General features: G+C 42.0%; 1 protein-coding gene across 1 annotated transcript in view; it reads right to left on the bottom strand.

Annotated features, from left to right (window-relative positions):
- Window positions 1-21,787, bottom strand: part of INO80 (INO80 complex ATPase subunit) — a 66,328-nt gene extending 44,541 nt beyond the window's left edge. The window contains exons 1-13 of the mRNA XM_064462526.1: window positions 21,260-21,787; window positions 13,298-13,480; window positions 12,272-12,438; window positions 12,109-12,176; window positions 10,478-10,639; window positions 8,540-8,660; window positions 7,040-7,254; window positions 5,950-6,003; window positions 4,155-4,358; window positions 2,691-2,886; window positions 2,427-2,494; window positions 1,891-2,100; window positions 1,223-1,303 (exon numbers count right to left, since the gene is read on the bottom strand). Of these exons, the coding sequence (XP_064318596.1) occupies window positions 1,223-1,303; window positions 1,891-2,100; window positions 2,427-2,494; window positions 2,691-2,886; window positions 4,155-4,358; window positions 5,950-6,003; window positions 7,040-7,254; window positions 8,540-8,660; window positions 10,478-10,639; window positions 12,109-12,176; window positions 12,272-12,438; window positions 13,298-13,440 (1,689 nt within the window). The 5' untranslated portion in view covers window positions 13,441-13,480; window positions 21,260-21,787. The remainder of the gene's footprint in view (window positions 1-1,222; window positions 1,304-1,890; window positions 2,101-2,426; window positions 2,495-2,690; window positions 2,887-4,154; window positions 4,359-5,949; window positions 6,004-7,039; window positions 7,255-8,539; window positions 8,661-10,477; window positions 10,640-12,108; window positions 12,177-12,271; window positions 12,439-13,297; window positions 13,481-21,259) is intronic.
- Between the last annotated feature and the right edge of the window lie 3,299 nt (window positions 21,788-25,086).

The raw sequence follows: 25,086 nt of genomic DNA, 5'->3' as shown, positions 1-25,086 counted from the left end.
CATGGACATTAAAAAAAAAAAGAAAGAAACCCAGAAATTGATTGGGGGGAAGGGACACAGAGAGTTTGATATAGCTTTACAACTACTAAATGACAGTGGCTACATAAGAGAGCGAATCATATCCAGCGTAACAAAACTTCCTCCCAGCACAGCAGGGTGATACAGAATCAAACAGAGTAGATCTAATGTTTAACTAAGACTTATTTCATAACAGCAAACAGGAACAACCACCACTGTGTCAATCTGGCTCACTCCTGAAAGTTGCCACCTTCACATTACTAAGAGCCCCTGTCATTTGGGGGAGGAAAAGAACTTCAGGTGACACTGGCAAGCTTTGCTCCATCCCATCACATTAGAATGCCCTCTGGTGAAGAACAAAGTTGTGCATTAGTGTACTGGTAGTTACAAGCTGGCCTGTAGAAGGGAGAGCAGGAAGAAGTTAAAGCCCTGTGTAGGCTTCCAAAAATCTCAGGTTGCAGTGCACCAGGCAGACAAGCCTGTCGGTTATGCCTTCCATACAGATGAGCTCAAGAGCCTTTGGCTCTGCACTCTGTTCCACAACTGTGACAGACAGTGCCAGTGAACTGGTATCAAAAGTAAAACACAAACGCACATAACTGTCATTTGGTCACTACTACAGCTAGTTCTGCTCTCTGTACCACTTGGTTGATATCTCCTATTTAAGGCAAGGGACTGGATGCTAATCAAGACCTTTTTTTAAAAATAAAGATATCTATTTCTGCATAAAGAAGTAAGCTCCTCTTGCTTTTTCTGTTTTGTTTGTCTGCCCTGGCACAGAGAATAACTATGCTTCCTGAAAAACAACCACAAATACGAAAAGCCAGACTGATTGCCATGAAGCTCAGAATTTGTGCTTAACTTCTACAAGTCTCTCTGATTTGTAGAAGTCAGTGAACCATGATGTCTATAACTTGTTCTCTTATTAGGCTTTTGCATTAAGTGCAAGTGAAAAGATATTACTCCGTGAATAAACAAAAATTCCATTTTTATTTATGTATATACTTACACATACATACACACACACAGAGGTATCTACATACATCCCCTTTCAAAGGTGTAGCTATAAAACACAGGGAAATGCCACAGCTAAAATGCCTTTTAAGACACTTGAGTTTTATAAACTTGAATTCATTTCAAACATGTGGAAAGTATGCATCTTCTATCAAGCATATTGACCAGCAATAAGCTATAATCCACCTACCTCAGCCAGATGTGCAAGGAGAGCAATACTTTGTACTGTTTTACCCAGACCCATTTCATCTGCTAGAATTCCATTGATGCCCTGCAAAAGATCCATAAACGAACACCTTTCATCTTACTACTTTTTAATCCATACAGGACTAGCAGAATGGTTGCTACTGAATTTAGGGGGAGCAGCCCCAGCGTAACAACTCTGGAACACCTTATCGTCTCTTACATTTTCTACTAAGAGATAATTTATCTCAACTGCACTTTCATTCATTTCTTGGGCTGATTTTTCCCTCAGCCTGCCTGCACTTCGTGATCATGTTGCCAACTGGGTATGCACACATGGACAAGGCTGCCTGCAGCCTACCAGCAGACCAAAGTCTGAAACAGCATGCAGCTCCAAACAGCAGAAGTTTCCTCAGCATATGATCTAAGTGATAAACAGTTCTATAAATATCCAACATAATGAATCCTGAACTTAATGACCCATTCAAAGCTGCTATTTCCTAAATAATCAAGAATACTGATAGGTGGCTTACCTAGTATATTCCTTTCTTCTAAAGACATTACAGATTTAGTATATATGGTCTATTTTTAAAACCATTAAATTTTTTTCACCAAGTTTACTCTAATGACGTAAATAATAGTAGTTTTAAAAATTTGCAAGATGTGCTAAGATACCTGCTCATATAGGTTGGCCAGCCAATTCATGCCTTTCAGTTGGTAACCTTTCAGTTTTCCATTGAAAATAGTGGGCTGTGGAATATCTTCTCCTGCCCGGATAGACGGGTTTGCTAAACTGTAGCTCTCTCCAAAGCCAGTACCAGACTTGTTAGCAGCCCGTAAAGCAGCTGCCCGACTCTCCTTTGCATCTTCATCAAATGATCTGGTCTAAACAGGAAGAGGAAAGTACGCATAAGATAATGAACATAGTAATTTAGCAAGAAACTGTAGAGTAAGAGGCTTTACACTTTACACTAACACATAGGATGTCTGCCAAAAACTAACAGAAAACAATCCTGTTCCTATAGCCCAAATCTTTACATTCTGGTTTTCTACCTATTTAGCACAGAAAGTGCCAATGGAATTAAATTCTGATCTGGCATACAGGATTAAACAAACCTACTTGACTTGGCTGCTATTAAAGATACTGTTTCTGTGGCCTTTACCAATCACACTGCTTTCTCTTCTACTTCATGGATCCAAAAAATACGTACCCGGGCCTGATGAATCTGGTAGGCATTCTCAGCATTCTTCAGAGCTTGGGCCTTGTAATAGTTACTATCTGAAAACAACATTGCCGTGTTAGAGTTCTGCAGCAGTAACCGCCCAAATTAACACACAGGTAAATTCTGGTAATTATAGCAGTGCTTCTTACACAGAAACTTTTTGTGCTTGAAAAGTTAAGTTTGCACAATAACATGCAGAGTACAGTAAATTTCAAAAAAGTGCACAGGAAGGATTGTAGATGAATCGCTTACCATAATCATCTTGGGTGATGTTGACCACCACTCCTCCACCAATATCGATCTGCCTTTGGGTAGAGCTGTCTTCCAGTTTGCGCAGGATTTCCTCCTGTATTCCATCATGTCCTATATCTCGTTTACGACTCATAAAATGGGCATATAATTCAGTTTGTGTGATTAGGAAGTTAAGTTTTCGCTGCTGCCTCTTTGCCTAAGAGAAGAGCATTTACAAAAAACAGATGAAGGGGAAAAAAACCAGGACAAAGGTTTAGTGTTTTAAATGTAATTAAAGAAAAAAAATATTAATCTAATAATATATCAACAACTAATCTATCTAGATTATATTATGCACATGACCCTGGTATCAAAATGCTAGAACACTAGTTGCACATAAAAACACCGACCACCACCATGAACACCTATATTAAAATATAAAATTGTTGTAAAACAAAGTTCTTTTAAATTCAGGAGTCATGGCAAAGAACACCATAATCTAATAAAAGAAAGCTTAAAAGTTTTTTTTACACTAAAAAAATAAAGATTGACAAAAATAAACAGGATTTTAGGGGTCTACAGTAAAAGAATTGAACAGTTAAACCTCTCATGACAACCTAACTCTAACATTCTGTTATTTACTAGTAAAGAGAATTATGGTAGAATACATGAGATACTTCACTAGGTAATACAGTTGAGAAATTATCATGGTCTGGGGTTCAGCAAGACGTTGTTAAAACTCTGTTCATTCTTAGGTTCTGGTTAAAAAATGCTGTAGTTAGAAGTTGCCTGTTAATCTAAGTCAACTGAAACCTCCACAAAACACTTATGAACTTGCAAGAATGAGAGCAACAACAATAAATAAAAGCATAATGAGCATAAAACTAAACATAATGTATTCTAAAGATTCAACCATAGCTCATCACCACACATGTGAGGTAACAACCATAAATCCAGTAGAGAGCTTTGGCAAGAAAGTTTTTTCTTAAATTCAGCCCCTATTATTCTGTCAGGGAGCCCATGAAGCTGTCACTTGGCCCACAGAAAAATTTTGTGCCCCATATATAAATTATTATATCAGTTTACAGCAGCAGCATAAAAAGAAGAGAGAAAAAAACAAAACTCCAATGGCAATGAAAAGGCGGTTTGCCTCCTGGACCCAGAATGATGTACGAATCATCACCAAAGCCTGGCCCTTACTAACACTTGAGTTATGCATGTCTGTGAGACAGGCTGCTTGCCTAACCCCTTCCTCCATTTCATTCACTTGTAAAGAATTTATGCAGTTTGACGGTTTTATCAGCTCTAGCTAACATTAGAAGAATTATGTAAAGAATTTTAAGACAGCAGTAGGAATACGTGGAATACCACTGAAACAGAACAAATAACTGAATTCCATGGCCTGGATTTAGAAACTCAAATTATCCAGCCACTTCTGCGCCTCCTCAACAGACTAATCATCAGCAATCTGTCTTTTTGCTATACCTCTCTCATCTCTTCATCCAGCTTGCGTTGCTCCAGAGCCTCTTTCTCAGCTCGTTTGCGATGCTCTTTTTCTACCTTTTCATACTTCTTCCAATAGAGAAGCATCTCCTTGGTAAGACGACGTGCTCGTGGTAGAGTTTCCTTACAGTTTTTCTGGGCCTGGATAGCAGCTCGACGTACCTCCCTCATGCACTGATGGGCAAGCTAGAGCAAAATAACGTTTTGGAAACAGCGGTAAAATGGGCAGATCTTAAAGAAAGGCAGCAATGAACAACATCAAATTGTTATTTTAATTACAACCAAGTCTGATCCTTCAGAAGAGAAAAACTGTGATACTTTACTCAGCAGTAATGCTTTTGAAAGGGCATGACAGAACATGAACTTCCAAAAACGTCCCAAGATGGTGGAGAAGACAAAACCTGAAGACAGCTTCAGCGTGGCATGGTACTTAAAGGATTGGTCTGGTGGGTAGGTCCTTGAAAGGCACTCAGGAGGCCAGAGTTCAAGGCCTGCCTGCAACTCTGACTCATCTATTCTAGTCACTCTTCTGTGGCAGCCACACTTTCTCACTGTTTTAATAAGGCTGCTACAATAGCAGTATTGGTGGAATACAGTCCCATTCACATGTTAATACACTGAAAATTGAGGGAGTATCCTACAATTTTCCTACCATCTCATAGAGAAGCATAATAGTCATTTTTTCATTCTAGTATAAATAAATTAATGCCATTGTCATAATGGTCAAAATTGCTGGGTTTGACGTTTGTGATAGGTTTTTTTTCCTCTGCTAAAATCTGCACATCAACAATTCTAACACAGAGATTTCAAATGGTCAAACAAAACAGAAACAAAGAAAAAAAAGAATTTCAAAATCTTGAAGTCTGCTGCATCACTCACTTGCTAAAAGGCAGTTTGTGATACCTACATATACAATAATCGCAGGCTACTTGCCCAGACATCACAAAAAAATCCACTCTCTGATAGCTAAGGAGGAGCACAGCACAGAACCTACCTACTGCAAAGTTTCTTAAACATACACAGGCAGGTCCTGTTTTCTGCATCCCTTACACAGAAAATTCTCAATCTCTGGATAACATATATACAGAACAGATAATTTCCGGTATCATCTTGTCTCTGACGATTCTTAGCTATATACTTGATTACCTTTTCATAAGCCATATAAATGAATCAGACACTTGAGCCTAACACTTAAAAAATTCTCAGAAAGCCATTCCCAAGCATTCCTAAAGTAAAGCCTTCTAGGTAGAAACACTGACACTTCTCAAAGACTCTGATGAGGAGATAAATTCCTTTCACAATCACTTAAGCAGAAAGTTGTTCTATTTTTTCTCTCAGCTCCTATATATATCTATGTGAATTAACACATTTACTATTCTAAGAGCCCCTTTGATTTAAATAAGAATGCTTAAACCAGCAAATTCTAGCTAGTGGACAGATGGACAGTTCAAAAGCCAAAGTGTACCAAAGTCATTAATTTATTGTATCAAAGATCAGTCAATTGAAAATGTATAAACTGAATCTTATGAAAGCCAAAAAGAACTTGTGAAAGAAATTCGTGTTGCTCGTTTCATCTGTTGCTTATGAAATATGCCAAAATGACACACCTAAAAAATGAAAAGCCTTATACTAAACTACAAATTACGCTTATACAGTACTTTCTTCTACACTGCTCTGTTAGTACCATCATGATTACAAGAAACACAAGAAACAAAGAGGTTACAGTTTGCTTATTACATCCAGTATGAGTAACAGTATAAAGCTAAACAACACTTACCTTTTTGCTGTTGGTTAGGAAAAGGTTGCGAGCTGAGGCTTTTTGTTTGTATGCCTATAAAAGAATACCATCTTAAAATTAGTTCAAGGACAGTGGCTTCACCATTATTTTAAAAGATCACTATCCAATCTTCAGCAGATATACGTGCCAATCTCAGCCATGCACACTATTGTATAATTGGGTACAGGTACCATATTTTTTTATTTTGACTGAAACAGCTTTTCATCTTTAGTTATTGAAGACATACGTAAATGTATTCCAACTCTTGAAGGAAGCCTGCTAAAACACCTCCTTTTTCAGGATCGTTTCTTTAAATACTACTATTGCAAAGCAGGGTTCTCCTATTCCACTGTCATCACTGAAGTAAACAACAAAAATTTCCACTGTTTCCCAAAGATGTTAAGAATTAATGTGGATCCTATGTTCTTCACGTGATCAAAACCCGTCTTCTGAAAAAATAAGGTACCGCACATATCCTTTGCCTGGCTGTTAAGTTCATAGAGGATGCTATAGTCATCACTCATATTCAACTTCCTAGAATTCAGAGTCTGTTAACCGTGAATTCCAAAAAGCAGGTTTTAAGCTCCACTCTGATCACATCGCAGAAAACTAGCGACAGTTAACCCAGCTTTCTATTTCAAATGTGTCTGAAGCTCATCCTGTAATACAAACACTTTTCCCTAGACTGTTTCTGAAGTAAGTTTCCAAAGACATACACGCTACAATGATTGAAACACCCCTTTCCTGAACTTGATGTAAAACCTAGATATTGGTTTGCTCGACTTTGCTATCCTGAGGATTAGTAGGAGTACCTGCTAGAGTTTACTGTACTATTCATAGAAAAGGGTTGGATAGCTAAATGAAAGCAGTGGCAAAGCACTGCACGATCTGCTTCGATATCATTGGTGATAAGAAATTCGAACTACACTTTGCTTATAGATTACAGAATATCAGTTGGGTCATTAATGACCACCAGAAAAACCAGGTCTTACTTCACTCTGGTTTTCCAAGCATTAACTCCCCACTAAGTTAACTTTCCATTTCAGTGTCTTGCCATTGTCACTGATCTTGCGCCATTAGTCAAGCTCACCTTTGGCAGCTCCTTTTTAACAATGCTAAGCCACACTTTCCGCCGACGCGCATTAAGTTGCTCAATAGTCAAATGCTTTTTCTTGGACCCAGGTGGTGGTGTATCATGAGAAAACTTGGCAAAAACTTTGGTCTGGTGATGGTGGCGTCGTGGTGACTCCTCTGAAGACAGTTCTTCATCCCGCCTCCTCTTTTTCTTCACTTTTTTCAACTTGCCTGCATGGCAACAATGATCATAAAAATAAATTTCTTCTATTTTTGGGAGACATTTAGTCAGGTATCTCTCCTGAGTAAACTACCCTAGTCAATTTATCTGTGGAACCAACAAAACCACCAAACTTATCCACATTTGCTGATTCTGGTACCATCCATTTATCATATTAGATATTTCCTCAACACTTCATAAATGGAAAGATTTTCCTGTTCAATAAACACAGAGTGGTGAAATATAATTCTTCCACACAGGGAAACATGCCTTAGAAGTTAAAATGTCTGGGACCTGCTGCAATGGTTCTTGCTTTGTGGTAAAATTCTACTTAAAGACATGTAAAGATAAGACATTTAAAGGTAACAACATTAGAATTTGGCAGGATAAGTCTCAAACTAAACTTCTCAACAGTTGAAAGATATAGGCTTGTTATCATGTATTACAGATACCACCTTCCAGAGGAAACTGATACCAGTATCAAATATTAAAAATATTCTTTGAGTATGCAAAATCATGGATGTTGCAAGACTAGCAGAGGGAAAAAAAAAGGCACACAGTTAAAGGAACTTGTAGAAAGATAGGAAGGAAGCCCAAAATAGCCCTCTTAAAACACAGCTCAAACTTAAGTACTTGCACTAGAGAGGATTCACCTCACGCTGACAGTTCATAGCCTTCTCTTCCTGCTTCCTTACAGATTTACAGCTGCTGCCAGCTCAACCAAGAAAGGAAACTGTACTTCCTGGCAAACATGCATCTCAGAAAGTCCAGCTGAGAGGTTACAGAAGTAATTCTATTTTAACTCACATTGGACATAAATTCTGAGCTCCCTCTAATATTCAGAAAACAGTCACGCTCCCTATAATTTCTTGATCACTAGAATTACATATTCAGGAATAACTGCATCAGGTACTGTGTGAGTTCTTACCTTTTTCAAGGAACTACCGTGTTTTCAGAAAACTCTGAGTAAACAGGCCATGATACACAACCGTATTTATGGATTCTGAAGCAATTAATAAAGCTATACGGTACTTACTGCATAACACACTCATTCTAGATTCAGAGGCCCACAAACAAAAATCTAAAGCCATAAACTCTCAGTTCACTCCAGCTCTTTTGTTCACTCTAGCCTTCTAGAAGCCAGAAGATAATGCACAGTATTTTCTGAAGATTTTTTTTTCTTTGACAGAACTGGGTATTTCTATGCAAAACCCAAAGGTTTTGAATATATATGTTTATTCAAAGGAAATAATGTAGGAAAGAAGTTTAATCACAGCAGCCATTTAGTGATTTTACCTTTTAATTTTTTCTCTTCTTTAAACTTCTTTTTCTTGGGCCCTAGCAGGTGGCGCTGCTGCTCGTAGTAAGGATCATGTGTAGACAGCAGACCTGCACTGTAGTACTGATACTGCTGCAACTGAAGAGGATGCAAAAGAGCACAGTAATGGAAAACAGATATAGCAGATTACAGAAATAGCAGGTAAACTAGTTCAGATCTTGATCATAAATAAAAAGAAAACATGCACTTCTCCATATTTAGCACAGTTATCAAGGATCATACAGCGTCCAGACTGAAACCACTGCTCCCAGAGGTGGCCTCCAAGTTCTGTGCAGGTAGCCAAGCCCACCCAGTTAAGTAAAACAGGAAGAGCAGGCAGTGGAGGTTACGCTTTCAAAGCATACTCCTCTATCTTTTCCATACAGGTGCTGCCCAGCAAGACAGCACATGACATGGAGTGGTCTGATCATGGACCTCTTATTTGTTTTGCTTGCATTCCCAAATTACATACGTGTTCTACTTTATCATTCCAAAGGATGTAAAAGGATGGGTTTAGATAAAAGACATTTAAAATATTTCCACAAGGGCAAACAACTTGCACATTCAGATTGTCAAGTAAAAATACAGCTGCCTCGGCATGTTTTTCCCAAATTATAAAAAAAAGTCAGTATATTCCAAGTATCATTCAACTAAAATAATAAAGAAGTACACACAGGTTATGTATAAACCGGCAAATTGAAGACAGTACAGGTCAGAAATTAACTATTTAAAACATAAGCTTACTATTAAGTTAATAGACAACTTTTGAAAGGTGAGAACATCAGCATAAACATACTTTTTTGGACAGATGTGTTTCCCCCCCCCCATGACTGTGTACTGCTGATCTGACCATACCCTGGTTACTTCCACTGGATATTATTTCTTACTAGTCTGGAAATAAATATTTGTGTAAAATCTAACAAAAGTTATGACCTGCGTAAAAATTGGGTGTATGAATATTTGTGTAGTTATGCAATATTTCAAGAAGCTAACATGATCTTGGTTTAGAACTTAACAGATAAACAAAGGAAAGAAGTGGACGGATGCAAAGACCAGGGTGGGAAAATATTTCTTCACTCTTCTGGAGAAATTTCAGAAGAATATTAAAGACAAATTTTAATTTCAGACACATCCTCTGATGTGAGAATAGGATGACTTCCTTCATCTTAGACTGCCTTCTGGTGCAATTCAAAACAGCAATGAAAATAATTGCTTCCAAAGCCCTTATAATTTGAAGAAACATATTATTAGAATCAAAACAGTAATAGAATTTGGCCTAATATTAAGTAAAATGCAGAAATGTGGCAGACTATTTTCTTATAAGAAAGGAAAAAAGAAAATATGAGAAGAAAATCCAAAATAAAGAAGAAAGGTAAGAAAGAAAAGAAAGTCAAGTAAAACCCCGAAGAATGACAAAAAACACTACAGAAGGAGACTAGGAAGTCCCTTTCAAGCAGGTAAACATCACCTTACTACTCAGCACCTCAACAATGATGCAAGTATGATGCTTTAGTTTTAAATATATAATTTTAGTCTTGAACAGCAGCTACTACCCATATCAGAATTTAACCCACAACACTTCAATTTTCATACATATTACCCAAATCTTGTATTCTAGCACCCTGTATTTGCTCTAGTGACTAGGACAGAGCATTGTGGAAGCTATATACAACACATGTGCCAGTACTAGCTACATAAACTACTGTCAGATTCTCAGCATGAGACATCAACAGCTTTTCAGTCTGTATATAATTAATTTAATAACCCTTGTCTGAAACTGATGTTAGATTGTTCTAGTCTACCAAAAAAGTGGGTATTTTTATTATGGTTTTTGATAAAAATGTAAGAGCAGTTAAAATAATGCAGTTAAAGGAAAGAATAAAAATCAAGGACATGTAAAAATTCTGGGGTTTTACCTCTTTGTCTTTGCTGTATTTACTTTGATGCAGTTTCTTATACTTGTGTAATCGCAGCATGTTGTGAAGTTCCTCCCTCGAAAGAGAAAATTCTTCTTCCTCTTCTCCATCCTCATCGCTTGGTGAATCTGTGTCACTGGAGTCATCACTCAAGAGGATACTCTAACAAGAATAAATGGAAACTAAATAACAATCACAAGTCCCTGTACTGAATTATTTATGCAAAGCACTCTTGAGCCTTTACCTAATAAAGGGCCGTGAGTCTGGCCCAACAACACCACTCAGCATTTACACAGTGTCTTCATATGAAACGCCTCAAATGGAAAAATCATTTTCTGAAGTAAAGTACTGCGTAGCAGTGAATCCAATACACATTTTCCAATTTGGGGGGAGGCAGTCTTCTGTTAGTTTGGTGAGAGTTAAGTAATTTTAGAATCCACTTTGTCTGTTTGTGGTCTCAGAAAAGCAGCTGTGAGAAAATCCAGGCTACCAGTCGGAGCATTTTGTGACGTAGGGTTGCAGGTGCTTTCCTACCCCATTTGTAGTTCAGCCTGCTATTTTACCATTTCCACCTGCATCAGTTGCAGCAGGTTTGGCTCTTGTCTAACCTCTTGGCAACCTGCTTCTGCTAACTGGAGAAGGCTACAGTACAACGAAAATACAAAGATGGCATAAAGCCACCATTCCGCTCTCCCCTTCCATCCTCATTTGGACCTCGTATGGAGTTCATCATAGAAATGAATTTTCAGTCGAGTCCCAAATGTCTATTTAAGGTATTTCATGATAGCTCATTTTAATTTGGACAGTGTACTAAATTTACTTCAAGTTTTTGAATGTATACTCACTGTGAAATTTAACTAAAATGCTGCTGCTCACCGAAGTTTATACACCTCCTATCAATTTTGCTACACGTTGAAAATTAAAGCCTTAAATCTACAGAGACTATAATTCTACTTCGTTCTACCCAAAGTCTAATACAATATTCATTATCAACTGTCACATACTCTTCTTTCTTTCCATTTCCAATATGAGGAGCCTCTGTAGAATATATTTTTTTGCTTTGGTAAGTGTTTTTTCTTAATGTAAAAAAACCAAACCCAAAACAACACATACCTTTCTTCTTAGCAAGGAACACTAGCTCCAGTTACCTCAGAAAAAAAGTGCAGCAAACAACAAGCCAATACAGAGCAAGACTAAAGAATTCATTTGGAGCCCTCTTTTCAGCAACAAAATATTACGCCTCTGTATGACCTTATGCCTCTTTTCCTGCATGAGATTTTGCATCAATTAAGTAGCATCACATGATTTAGGACAGCTCTTAAAACACATTAGTTTAGCTTTCTGAGCTCTCAGCAGTACATGTAAAGTAAAATTAAATGAACTACTGAGATGAGAACAAACTTACTGTAAACTTACTGTATTTTGAAACTCTATTTGTGACAATTTGTGATAAAGCTCTGACCGACTTTGTATCAACTTTATTTCTTGTTGTCATCTGCTTGCTTACATGTTTCTACACTATGATCTACGTCAGATGACAAGATGGAATCACTCACCACTGTTCACAGGGTGTTGACTGGAACTCTACTCACAGATTTTGTAGTAGTTGCATTTCTTTCCAATATTCTTACCTTCAGCCACTTTCTGCTTTTCTTCAGTTTGGAAAAGTTATACAAGCTCCCTTTTTCAGACTTCAGTTCTGTTTAGCAAAAAAAAAAAAAAAAGTTCTTAAGAAATAATACTTTTACCAGCTTATCCCAAAGCAAGCAGAGATTCAACCTAGCGTATGCCTACCTGGCTGCAGTACTCCGTTCAGGGAATGTGTGTTCAGCATCCCGGAATTCCCTGCTCCAGAAGACTCCCCAAGCAAAGAGTTTGGAGGCTCTTCCTTAACTTGCATCAGGGGATCCCCAGACTGAGGCAACAAAGGATTGTCATCCAATCCATCCTCACTTTCATCACTGCAAGATGATATGTAATATGGAGACAATGAAAGGAAAATATTCAAAAAAGGAGATACCCATTCACCTTTCTTACACGTGGCCATTTATCCAAAGGTTTGAGAATTGAGACAGCTTCAGATATAATTTTACACATTAGAAATATTGCTGTTAATGATTTCCCATTAACCCCTCAGAAGTAGTTAATCATCAGACCAGCCTGGCTATGCTATCAATCTGCACCTTCAGTCTTTAACCAGGTATCTAATTCAAGAGGCATGAATTCAAGCAAGAAACTACTATCAAGTCAAACCAAAGCACAATATTGTCATCCTCAGCACAACTGTATATGTGAGAAATATAAAGCTACACTTTTCCTACACCTCACGTGGACCTCACTACATCCTTCTAAATACACCAGTTATGGGTTCTGTAACTCTGCGACTCCAAAACACTCATGAAATATAACATATATTGTTTTGGGACAGAAACGTTACCTTGATGACTCACTTCTCATTGCTACAACTTACATATAAATTTGGCATCTGACAACGGTCTTTGCATTTCACTTACGGCTACAGGCTATCTCCCTGAAAATCAACTTAGTGCTTGTTCATCCTGCTTTTAGCAGACGAAGAAAGTTTTGGCCACTCAGCTATGAAAAAGAGCTTTAAAACGTCATGCTAATTTGTACGTGGGCTGGCAACACTCTGAATGATCAGTGTGAGCTAAGAGAAGCACAGTGCAACATTTTTAAAGGATAAGAGTTTAAAATGAACAAGTCACCGCTAAACCCTCAATATGGTGTTGCTTGGGAAAAATATTGTAAAAATGTTTGTCTTTCCTTGGTATTCCCAATGGAAAATGGAGGTTTTGGTACCTGGATATACTCCTGTTAAAGATGGCAGATGTCTGTCGTAAAAACTGATCCAGTTGCAGAGCTTTCTCCAGATATTGCAGATAAAGGGGTTTTGCCAGCTCTGAGCAGCTGCCATCCTCCCTGGCACCCAGCTCTGAGGCCATAGAACAAACTTCTCATGCACAGGTGCCTCTGAACACACAGCTGTTAAGAAGAAACAACAGTCGTCACCACCACCACCTCTGAAAGGAACAAACTCGGTGAGCAGGCAAATCTATTGCATGCTACGCCAAATGCTAATATTTCACAGAACACATAACCGAGGTAGTTCTGGGCAAAAAGCTTAGGCCGCGGTTAATAGGTATATTTAACAAAAACAAACAGAAATTCACACTAAGCTTCCCACCACGATATTACCACAGCCAAAAACTAGAGTCTTAGTTTTCTGTTTTATAACTTCATGGATGTCACTTGACAGGAACGAGCACTGCACTGACCTAGTATGATAATCCAAGTGGTGACACAGAAATGCAAAGTACAATGAAGTCAGGCCTTGAATATCTAAAGTAAATTTTCATGACTATTAAAGATAACATGTTTAACTCTGAACAGAGGGCAGCTGTGTAACATGAAAGCTGAGTGAAAGCAATTAAATTATTATTTGTAAGTTGAATCATATATATAAACTTACTCCAAAAAGGAAGAACTATTGAAAATATTGTTCCTCTGTTGGTTGTTTTTACCCTTCAGTCCACAGCTGTAACCTACAGAACACCCGTAAGACCTTTACTTTAAAGCAATGCCACTCTTACAGCTCTCAGAACATAACCGTTACCCATTGACAAACAAGCTACAAATACTTGACCAAAAAAACTCCATTCTAAAATTCCACTGTTATCTTTAGTAAAGAAAAAGTAAATGCATAATTAGCAATTTATTACATACTCTTTGTATTTACAAATTTAGCACATACTCTAGCTTTATGTTTTTTTCAACTAGTAAAAATAGCCTGCCTGATTTTAATTTTTGATCCATTCTCAGATTTTAGATTCTTTAAAAAACACATTCCCCCTGCAATATTTGCATAATACATACTTTAAAACTATCAAAACATTTTAGTGCTCTGTCAACTGCAGTTTTATTTTCCTTCAACTACAAAAGATGTCACAACAACTGTTACAGTAATAGCTCTGTCAATTGGAATTTTATTTTTCTTCGATTACAAGAGATGCTTTCATTGTTATCATAATAGTGAAAAAGATAATTTTAAAATTATTTCCAAAGTCACAGTTCTTACTGTATAAATGAAAGTGCTGTCAATACCCTAAATATGATAATATTTACTAATAAATGAACGCCTTAAGCTTTTGCTTCTAGTGGAGGACAAAAATAAAACCAGTCAGCTTTTGAAAGACTCAGATTAATTGCTCTCCTGAATGATTCTTCTGGTTTCTATCACTCCCTAGAAATACCACAAAACCTGAAGCAAACTTCACATTAATTTACTGCAAAACATTTTGTATTCTGGGGTGCATTAAAAGGAGTGTGGCCAGCGGGTCAAGAAAGGTTATCCTCCCCCTCTACTCTGCTCTAGTGAGACCACATTTGGAGTACAGTGTCCAGTTTTGGGCCCCCACTTTAAGGTGGTCAGGGAATTGCTTGGGCAAGCCCAGCGGAGAGCCACCAAGATGATCAGGGGACTGGAGCATCTTCCTTAGGAGGAAAGGCTGAAAGACTTGTGTTTGTTCAGCCTGGAGGCTGTTAACGACTAAATTGTTTTAAGCTTATGTAAGTGAAAACACAGATTGAGTATCTGGTCTTCAAATTGTCTTCCCTTCACATATACAGTTCGAAAACCAGTATCTAACATTTTCCCAGTCTTTCATCCTCAAAAATTACAGAACAGACTCAGAACTTCTAAAGATACAAAGAACTACGATAAGTGATTACCACCTTGAGACTAATGGCTGTGGTTGAACAAGAGCAGATTTTATTATTTCTTCATAAACACCCAGCCTTGAGTTAACATCTTTACCCATAACAGAATAAACAACAGCATGCCAGAAATTGGTAGACAGGATAACAGCCCTCATTTTAAAATTATTTTTAGACTGAAGCTACCTAGGTTCAGCTTTCTCTATGCTAGATCTTTGTACAGCTGACAGCAATGGAATGATTGACCTCTGTTACCAAATACCTATTTCCAGCAGAGGTTAACAGACAGAACAAAGCTCCTGAAAGCTTTCCCTATGCTAAGGTTATTAAGATTTATGTTTTCCAAGAAACTTTTATCTACTTAACAGCCATCTGAAAAAAAACGTGCCCCAGGCTGGCACAAAGCACACAGGACTTCATTTGGATTCACCGCCTTGGAGGAAGCTAACAAACCAAATGTCCCCTTTTGCACCCCAGTGAGCCTTGCCCTCACAAAACTACACAAGCTTAACAGCAAAATAAAGGGAAAGAATTAAGATAGAGGTGAGGTCAAGTTTTTAACTGCAGGACAGCAGACAGGCCAGAGGCAAAACAAACATGATCATATTTCTGATCTAAAATGAGTATCTGGATGCTTTTCTAGCTGCCCAGATGCACTTGCCAAAGTGGATCCACCAGAGTGGATCAGTGCCTCTCCCCGTCATGGGTAGTGGTGCTCATCCAGCTCCATGCTCACACAGCTTAGGAGATAACCCAGCAGAAGCCTATTTCTTTACTTGTAAAATGACCCTATGAAAAGTAGTTGCTACCAGATGTGTTTAGTAACTAGAAAACTAAGACAGTTTCTCAGGAATGGCTCATTCCTACTGCACAGAGTTCCCAGGCAAATAAGAAAGCAAGTGGTAATACCCTCTATCTGCACGGACTGTAGGAACTCCAAAGAGTAGGCTTTGTTCCGTACCTTAACACATTAAATCCCCTTGTTGCGTACGCTACGCTAAGCATGTACCTGTCTCACCCGTACTTTTTTCAGATACCAAGGTGCTTAAATATTACTTCCCATATCAGGAAACCCCACATTTTCACATTTAATAAAGTCCTCCTTGTGTTGACATAGTATAAGTGCTCTGCATTTCACCCATAGAAAAAGACACCCTTTTGCTTACCTTCCTGACTGTCACAGAGGCTCCTGTACATACAAAGTTAATTACTCATATCCTCAAAACAGTTACTCAGCTGTATCATGCCTACCAAATAAGCAGATAAACAGGAGAGCTGAGCAATATTCTTAAATGCATTAACAATGCCCAAAACAAATTTAGTAAGTGTTACACGGGCATATTGAATAGAGAATAGCTCAGCCACCGAATCCAGCCTTTCATTTATTTATGTGCTAACAGTCCCACAGTGCTTCTCTGCTGATCAAAGTAATAATACAGGAAGCTAATTGACAGATGATTCTTTATTCTCTGCTCCTTTGTTCCCACTCTAGGTTTTAAGAAACAAAGATTTCCAATGTCAAAAACTGCTTGAATACTGAAACGGGAGAAGTCGGGAACAAACAAGTGATAGGCATGCAACACCCTGACCCACTACAGTAGGTAACAGTGTTCAGGATGTCACCAAGACATTGCCTCGGTGGATTTACATGGTGATGGCACTCATTCTACTTTTCTTTGCCATTTTGGAAATAAATCTACCCTTTTGTCTACTCAGTTTAAGGAAGACTGCAGAAATAGAGATTTTCAAAATGTTTTCATTACTGGTGGTAGCATTTAGGTAAATACTCATGTTACAGGTGGTGAAATGACTGGATGCTGCAGAGTAATCCTCCTGCCATCGTGACTTTCATGCTGATATACACCAATTTTATGTTAAGTTTCAGTATCAAATTCAGTAGTTATTTCCTTTCTCCCATCATCTTCCCTAGAGTTACAATAGTTTAGAAAATTGGCATTTGGAAATAAATAGCTGCTGCACTGCCTGGCTGGCACTTTGAATCCTCCAATGTTCTTGCTTAATCTGAAGCTCACACTGAAATCATTTAATTGTATCATGTGGCCCTTTGAATTATCAAAAGCACAAGTAAAACACCACCAGCAAGCGATGAGTTTAGTTACATATATATATATATCAACTTCATACAAATAACCTTCATAAACATATGTTCAGTTCAGTTCTGAAGAAGCTTTCCTTACCGTGTTTTAAATCACATTGCGTATTTCATTGTTAATGTAGGTGTGGGGTTTCTTCACACTGTTTTTCAAGTCTGCCCATTACAATGCCTAGCCAGTAAGTAAACACCCAGCATTGGAGAAGAATCCTCCAAGGACATCCTCAGAGAGCAGAGGACATCCTTGTTTTATAAGTTTTATAACTTCTGCGTTTTATAAGAGGGTTTCTAACTTTTATACCCACCAACACGCACCAACCAACAGCAAAACCACCGCTCCCATGGAGCGGCTCAGCTTTAAAAGGAGATTCTCCCAGTTTAAACAGATATCCACTGGCTATTTCTGCATGAAGTCCAAGTTTTCACTACTGATATTTGCTACCCATAGATGGCAAGCTCACAGTTTGGCACTTGTGCCTCGTTGCAAGCTTGAAAGGATTTGCTTTGTACAGCTATTTGAAAAAGTACTTTTTCCTCCAGGAGTCTTTTTTTTTTTTTTTCCCTTCTGTTGCTGGCATCTCCACAGGATTATTTTTTCTTCTCTTTATTCTGCACTCACATCAAATGTTATAGTAAAGACTGGTAACAACCACACTCCTAGCTGAGGGCACATACACAAACACAAGCTGCCATGGAGGTATAAGGTACGATGCAGCAGCTAATCCACAGTACCCCTTCTTAGCCTCCAACAGATGCAAGGCAAATCAGCAAGGTAAAACTAATTCGAATGGTCTCACCGGCCACACACCAAGCACACATGTATGAAGTGCCAGCAGGTAGGCACACTTAATTGTTCAAATATTTCAGCCCACAAAAGCAGAGTTTCTTACCTCTCCTCTGTCCAACCCATGTAAGCACACCGACAAAACATTCAAGTGGACAAAAATCTGAAATCCCAGTTTACACATGGAAAGTATGTATTCCTCATATCCCTATTCACAGCACTGAAAGTTTATCTATAAAGCAGGATTAAACACTGGGAGGAAGAATACAACCTTCCTTGCTACTTTAGTTCCCTCACAATTTTAGCAGTTTTCTGGTTTTTTCCACACATGGTCTTTTTGTGCTTTGCATTTTCACGCCAACTTATTAAGAGACTTCCAAACTGATACAAACACCTAAGATAACTTTTCTTTCTTGAAGAAATTTACAGTTGAGACATGCCACTCCCGTTAGAACAGCAGAATACTGCAAGGATTTCCTGTAGTAACATCTCCAGAACAACCCCTGACACAAACATACATATCCACACAGCAGATTAAGTCAAGATCTATGTGGAATCCACATTAGTACAGTAATATCAGTCAAGTATATTTTTGTCAGGTTTCTTTATAAGCATATAATCACTAATCCAGACAATTGTGGTGGCATAAAAAAAGCCTGAAGAGGTGTTTTGCTTGGAGAACACACTCGTCTTTCCCCTCTCACATTTTAGCTTGCTTTCATAGATGTGTAGTTACACTGACAACCATTTTCCAGAGTACACTAGATGCCAGGTCTTAAAGCAAAACATAATCCCTGTGTAGTCTTTTTTTATGGCAATGTCTTAAATATAACTTTGGTACATAAGAGATTATTGCTTTTAAAAAAATCAGACAGGAGGATATTTATATGAACCTAAAGCCCTCCATCTTCACTAACTCAAGCTGAATGAATAAAAGACATGTACATAGAACCAAAGTGTGAGATCACACCATTTCAGTTTGAAATTATAAAGAAGGCATTTTAGCTGCTTTTCTGAGTAATGAAACTAGTTAAAACTAGAAACTGTCCTATACACAGTCCTTTACTTCGCTGTTTTGCTCTCATGGTAAGGTTTTATATTGTTTTCAATGAATGAAATGGCATTTCATTGATCTCTCTTCCACCTTAATTGCTTTTAAATACAGATTAGAAGAGCCAGTGGAGCACAGGCTCTGAATTTTCTAATTGCTAAAATAAGGGTCACAGATAGGGCCTAATTTATTATTTAAAAAAAAAAAAAGGAAAAAGAAGCTATACAGCTCTAAAAAAATTTTATCAGGAGCGTATACATAAGTTAATGACAGAATATTGAAAACATATCAAACACAAAAGCTGGCATGCCACAGCTCAGCTTCCATGTTTAAACTAGCAGAAAAACAAGCCTAACTATTTAATTGTTCAGTCAGAGTAAGCCTTGTCCCAAAAGGGCAGTTAACGGTATTTATGAAGACCTCTGACGATGCACCCGTACTCTCCGCACTCAGCACCAACTGTGACCCTCACACACTGCTGTTGCCTCCCTCCTCCTCTCTCCGTGTACACAAACGCTGCATGGATTTTTTCGGTTTTGTTTGGTTTTCGCTCCCTCCACCCCAAACCACGAAAAGGGAACTATGTCCAGGAAGGCTCTAAGAGGACAGTTTTCTTCTTGCCATCTAAAACAATCCTTGGCCTATAATTTAGCTTGTCAAATAGCCTGCTTATTACAGAATTTACAGTTTATTATGTCCTCCTGCATGGAGCAAAACTTGCTCATTTAAACAGTCCAAAGTGCAAGGCGGTATCTTAAATGACTTTAACAATGTACGTGCAAGAGACGGACTAGAAGTGAATTACAGGGAATATCCTTAAACACTGGGAAAAGGTTTAAGCTACAGTCCCATTTCTTGTACTTTTCCCTCACTATCTTACCAACCGCCGGGTGTCAAGAGGTACGCTTATACATACATACATAATTTCTGATTCGTGTAAATTAAAAAAAGATTAGCGTTGGTCACATACAGGCATAATGGATGTGCTGTACAAATCCATACAGTAGATTTGTTTATATGAGAGGAAACTAAAATCCTAATAATGCACATGAGGACACTTTACGATAAAAAAGGAACGTGCCTTGCACCGTCTTCTCCACACAAAGCAGCAAATAATCTAAAGGAACGGATTATTACCATCTAAAATGCTGCTGCAAGGGAAACTTGCCACACAAGACCAGCAAGAGAGTAACAAAAACAAGGTGTAAAGCTCAATAATACTAATCACGGCAGCAATTGCACGAGGCGACACGTTTGCAGGGGAACAGGATTAGACTTTATACCACGGCTATAAAGAGGTATTTTCTCGTACGTGCGTTCACCAGTGGGAGTGTGACACTACGGGGCGGTTTATGCACGCCTAGCAGGCGCTTCGCAGCCGCGCCGCCGCCGCTCGGGCACGCAGCACCCTCCCGCGGGCGCCGGTCGCTGCTCGGACTGAGCTCGGCGCAAACCCAGGCCTTCCGGAAGCCCCGCGCTGCCGAGAAGCACCTCGCACCGAGGTAAGAAGCCTGGGAGCTGCCACAGCAGCGTTGCATCACGCCGGGGCCGGCGCGGAGGGCTGCCCGCCCCGCCACCACCCCGGGACCGCCCTGCCCTGCCCTGCCCTTCGCGGCCGGGGGCAGCGGCGGGCCGCGGCCCCGCTCCGGCGCCTCAATCCCACTCTCGGGCCCCGAGGCGGCGCCGCTCCCGCCCGCACCGGGAGGACGGGGGCGGAGGGGGGGGTCCCGCCGCCACTCCCCTCCCCCCCACCCTCCCCTCCCTTCCCCCACCCACGTGCGCCTGCAGGTGTACGGCGGCGGCCCCCTTCCCCTCCACCCCCTCCCGGTGTATGTGTGTGTGGGACACACCAACCGCTCCGGTACACCGGGGCGCACCCGTTTAAGACCCGTCCTGTCCCTTTAAGAAGAGGCCCGGCTGCTGCCGCCGCCGCTGAGCCGGGGGGGGGGGGAGGGGAGGGGGGTGCGTGGGGTGTGGGTGTGTGTCTGTGTCTGAGGGAAGAAGCCGCGGCCCAGCCTCGGGCGGGACCCCGCCACCGCCTCTCGTAGACACCCCCCCCCCCGCCCGCCGTGTCCTTGCTCGGTCGCCGCGGTGGCTCACCCGGTGGCCCGCGGGCCCGGCTCCGGGACGGCGGCGGTGGGGGGCCGGGGGTGTCTCCTGGGTTCGCTCCCCCGCTCCTTCCACCCGGCCTCTCGCCCCGCGTTGGCGGGGCTGGCGCTGCCCGTCTCCTACCGCGGGGCGCTCTCGGCTCCTGCCTCGCCAAGATGGCGCCCGCGCTGCTGGTGAGGAGGAGGCGGCGGCTGCGGGCGCTGGGACGGCGGCGGCGGCCACTTTCGCTCACTGAGAGGAGAGGAGCAGGGACACGGGGAGCCATGGCGGGGGGGAGGAGAGCCGCCATACCCAGGCCTGAACAATCGAGCCCCGCATACCTCCCGGCCGCCCCGCTCCCGCGCGTGGCTCCCGCCGCCCCGCGCGTCCCGCCGCCGCCGCCCCGCCGGTCTCGCGCCCGCGCCCCGGCCCCCCTCTCCGCGCCCGACCCGCCGGGGGCCCACTCCCATCGATGTGCTCCCGCCGCCGATTGGTAGAGTCTGGCAATGACGGAAATTGCCGAAGGGACTCGGCCTAAGCGGCCGGGTGAGGCGGCGGGACTCTCGCGATGCCGGCGCGCGGGGGGAGGGGAATGCATGCCGGAAGTGACGCGGCCTCGCCCTTGAGGCGCCGGAAGGGCGTTGCGGACATGGCGGCTGGGTGGGCATGGAGGCGGGTGTCCAGCTGCCGGGCGAGGGGAGTCGGGGTGATGCGGGTTACACAGGGGGGTGCGTGGTGAGGGGAGCTACGTGCCTTTCGCCCCATTCCCTCCGTCACGTTGAGGAATTGCGTCAAGGGAGCTGAGGGCGAACTAGGCCTGGGAGTTGCTCGCGAGGAGACTTCGCGGCGTCACCGCGGTGGAGCCGCCTCCCGCAACCCGCGAAGTCGTGGATTTAGAGTAAATCATTAAATGAGTGATTAATCCCCATCACTAACTGCTTGGGCGGGAGAAGTCTGTACCCCGTGACTGAGCTCCGCGTCATCCCGGGGCACAGGAGGTACCACAACTACTAGGAAGTAAAAATACAACCGTTGCTACAGACCCAGTAGAGCTTCCCTAGAGCGTTGTCCTTAACGACTTACAGTACCGACAACCCCGACCGCAGCCAGCAAGTGTCCCGCTCAAGAAACCTGTGGTTGTGTGAAAAAAATATATTTTTTTCCTTTAAGAAAATTGTTTTCAATGTCACACATCAGTGAGTGCTGATTCCCTTCCAATCTATTTGTTTTCTTTCTGCCATTGCCAAAGGAGCCAAGGGAAAGCTGCAGCTGTGTTTACACAGGGAGGTTTTGCTACTTAAAGAAATACAATGACACAGGTGCAGTTACTCTGGCAAGATCCTGTCTGGAAATCCTTATTCCATCATAATAGAGTTCCAGCCAAGGTTTACTTCTTGGAAGGAGCTGAGAATGCAGCTCAGTCTTCTGCTGAGAAGGTGCCTTTAGCAGTGAGGTTCTACCCTGCACAGAGGCACTCCAGACCTCCTCTTCCCTCCCACCCTCCGTTATCTGATATACTGCCATTTTTGTTCTCTCCACTAATGAAACTGGATGGACCCAGATGATTTTAGTTGTGGAAACAGAACATAAAGACTCCTGAGCTGTCTCTGCCTCCGAAGAGCCTGCATGTTCCCCATTGTACCTCACTGGTTTGTGATAACGCATCACTGCTTGGAAGAATCTTGCTCTAGATGATTGAATCACAGAATGATAGAATCATTAAAGTTGGAAAAGACTTCTAGGATCATCAAGTCCAACTGCCAACCCAACACCCCCAGGCCTCCTAAACCATGTCCCCAAGTGCCATGTCTACAAGTCTTTTAAATACCTCCAGGGATGGTGACTCCCCCACCTCTCTGGGCAGCCTGTTCCAATGCCTGACCACTCTTCCAGTGCAGATGTTTTTCCTGCTACCCAATCTAAATCTCCTGTGATGCAGCTTGAAGCCATTTCCTCTCATTCTATCACTAGTGACCTGGGAGGAGAGACCAACACCCACCTCACAACATACTTTTCAGATAGTTGCAGAGAGCGATAAGAGCTCCCCTCAGCCTCCTCTTCTCCAGGCTAAACAACCCCAGCTCCCTCAGCTGCTCCTCATCAGACTTGTTCTCCAGACCCTTCACCAGCTTCGTTGCCCTTCTCTGGACACGCTCCAGCACCTCAGTGTCTTTCTTGTACTGAGGGGCCCAAAGCTGAACACAATATTCAAGGTGGGGCCTCACCAGTGCCGAGTACAGGGGCACAATCACCTCCCTGCTCCTGCTGGCCACACTAGTCCTGATACAAGCCAGGATGCTGTTGGCCTTCTTGGCCACCTGGGCACTGCTGGCTCGTGTTCAGCCATCTGTCAACCAACACCCCCAGGTCCTTCTCCACTGGGCAGCTCTCCAGCCCCTCCTGCCCAAGCCTGTAGCGTTGCCTGGGGTTGCTGTGACCCAAGTGCAGGACCCAGCACTTGGCCTTGTTAAACCTCACACAGCTGGCCTTGGCCCATCGATCCAGCCTGTCCAGGTCCCTCTGCAGAGCCTTCCTGCCCTCCAGCAGATCGACACTCCCGCCCAACTTGGTGTTGTCTGCAAACTTACTGAGGGTGCCCTCGATCCCCTCATCCAGATCAGTGATAAAGTTATTAAACAAGACTGGCCCCAGCACTGAGCCCTGGGGAACCCCGCTTGTGACCAGCTGCCAACTGGATTTAGCTCCGTTCCCCACAACTCTCTGGGCTCGGCCGTCCAGCCGGGTTTTTGCCCAGCCAAGAGTACACCTGTCCAAGGCATGAGCCACCAGCTTCTCTAGAAGGCTGCTGTGGGAGACAGTGTCAAAGGCTTTACTAAAGCCCAGGTAGACAACATCCACAGCCTTTCCCTCATCCACTAGGTGGGTCACGCTGTCATAGAATCAGATCAGGTTGGTCAGGCAGGACCTGCCTTCCATGAAGCCATGCTGGCTGGGCCTGATCCCTGGTTGTCCTGCACATGCCTGGTGAGCTCCCTCAAGATGAACTGCTCCATAACCTTCCCCAGTACCAAGGTCAGGCTGACAGGCCTGTAGTTCACCAGATCCTCCTTCTGGCCCTTCTTGTAGATGGGTGTCACATCGTCAAGCCTCCAGTTGTCTGGGACCTCCCCTGTTAACTAGGACTGCTGATAAATGATGGAGAGTGGCTTGGTGAGCTCCTCCAGCAGCTCTCTCAGCACTCTTGAGTGGATCCCTTCTGGCCCCATAGACTTGTGAGTGTCCAGGTGGATAAGCAGGTCATGAAGTGCTTCCTCCTGGGTTATGGGGGGGTTTATTCTGTGATCTGTCCTTGCCTTCCAGCCCGGGGGCCGAATATCCTGGGGATAACTGGTCTGGCTATTAAAGACTGAGGCAAAGAAGGCATGAGCTCCAGTGCTGGAGAGGGGCCCAGTCCCCTGCCAGCATCTCCTAGTAGACCAACGGCCTCAACAGACTCAATTTCCAAATAAAATGTTGTAACATAAACTTGTTTCAAACCTGTTTTATTTTTCTGAAGTGAACTGAGACAAAGGAACTATTTTGACAAAGAGCAAACCTTGGAAGCTTTTCTGCCAATTTTTGCCATTGCCAGAACTGAGCAAGTCCCATCTCTAGTTTCAAAGAAGGATCTACTTAAGTACTTGTGGTCTAGTACTCTTTGTGGAGAGGGGCCAAAACCCACCAACAACAAAATCCCCAAAAGGCAACACGCATTTCCCCTAACAATGTTTAAATGAAATGTACAGATACATCATAAGCATCCAGACACACCAATTTATAGCCAAAGAAAAACAGCCCCAACGGGTATCATACGTACTGACACGCAGACGTCATGTCCC

Source organism: Phalacrocorax carbo, chromosome 10, assembly GCF_963921805.1.
Source record: "Phalacrocorax carbo chromosome 10, bPhaCar2.1, whole genome shotgun sequence".
In the NCBI taxonomy this organism is placed as follows: Eukaryota; Metazoa; Chordata; class Aves; order Suliformes; family Phalacrocoracidae; genus Phalacrocorax; species Phalacrocorax carbo.
The sequence above is the reverse complement of the archived record's forward strand: the minus strand, read 5'-3'. Positions and strand labels throughout refer to the sequence as shown.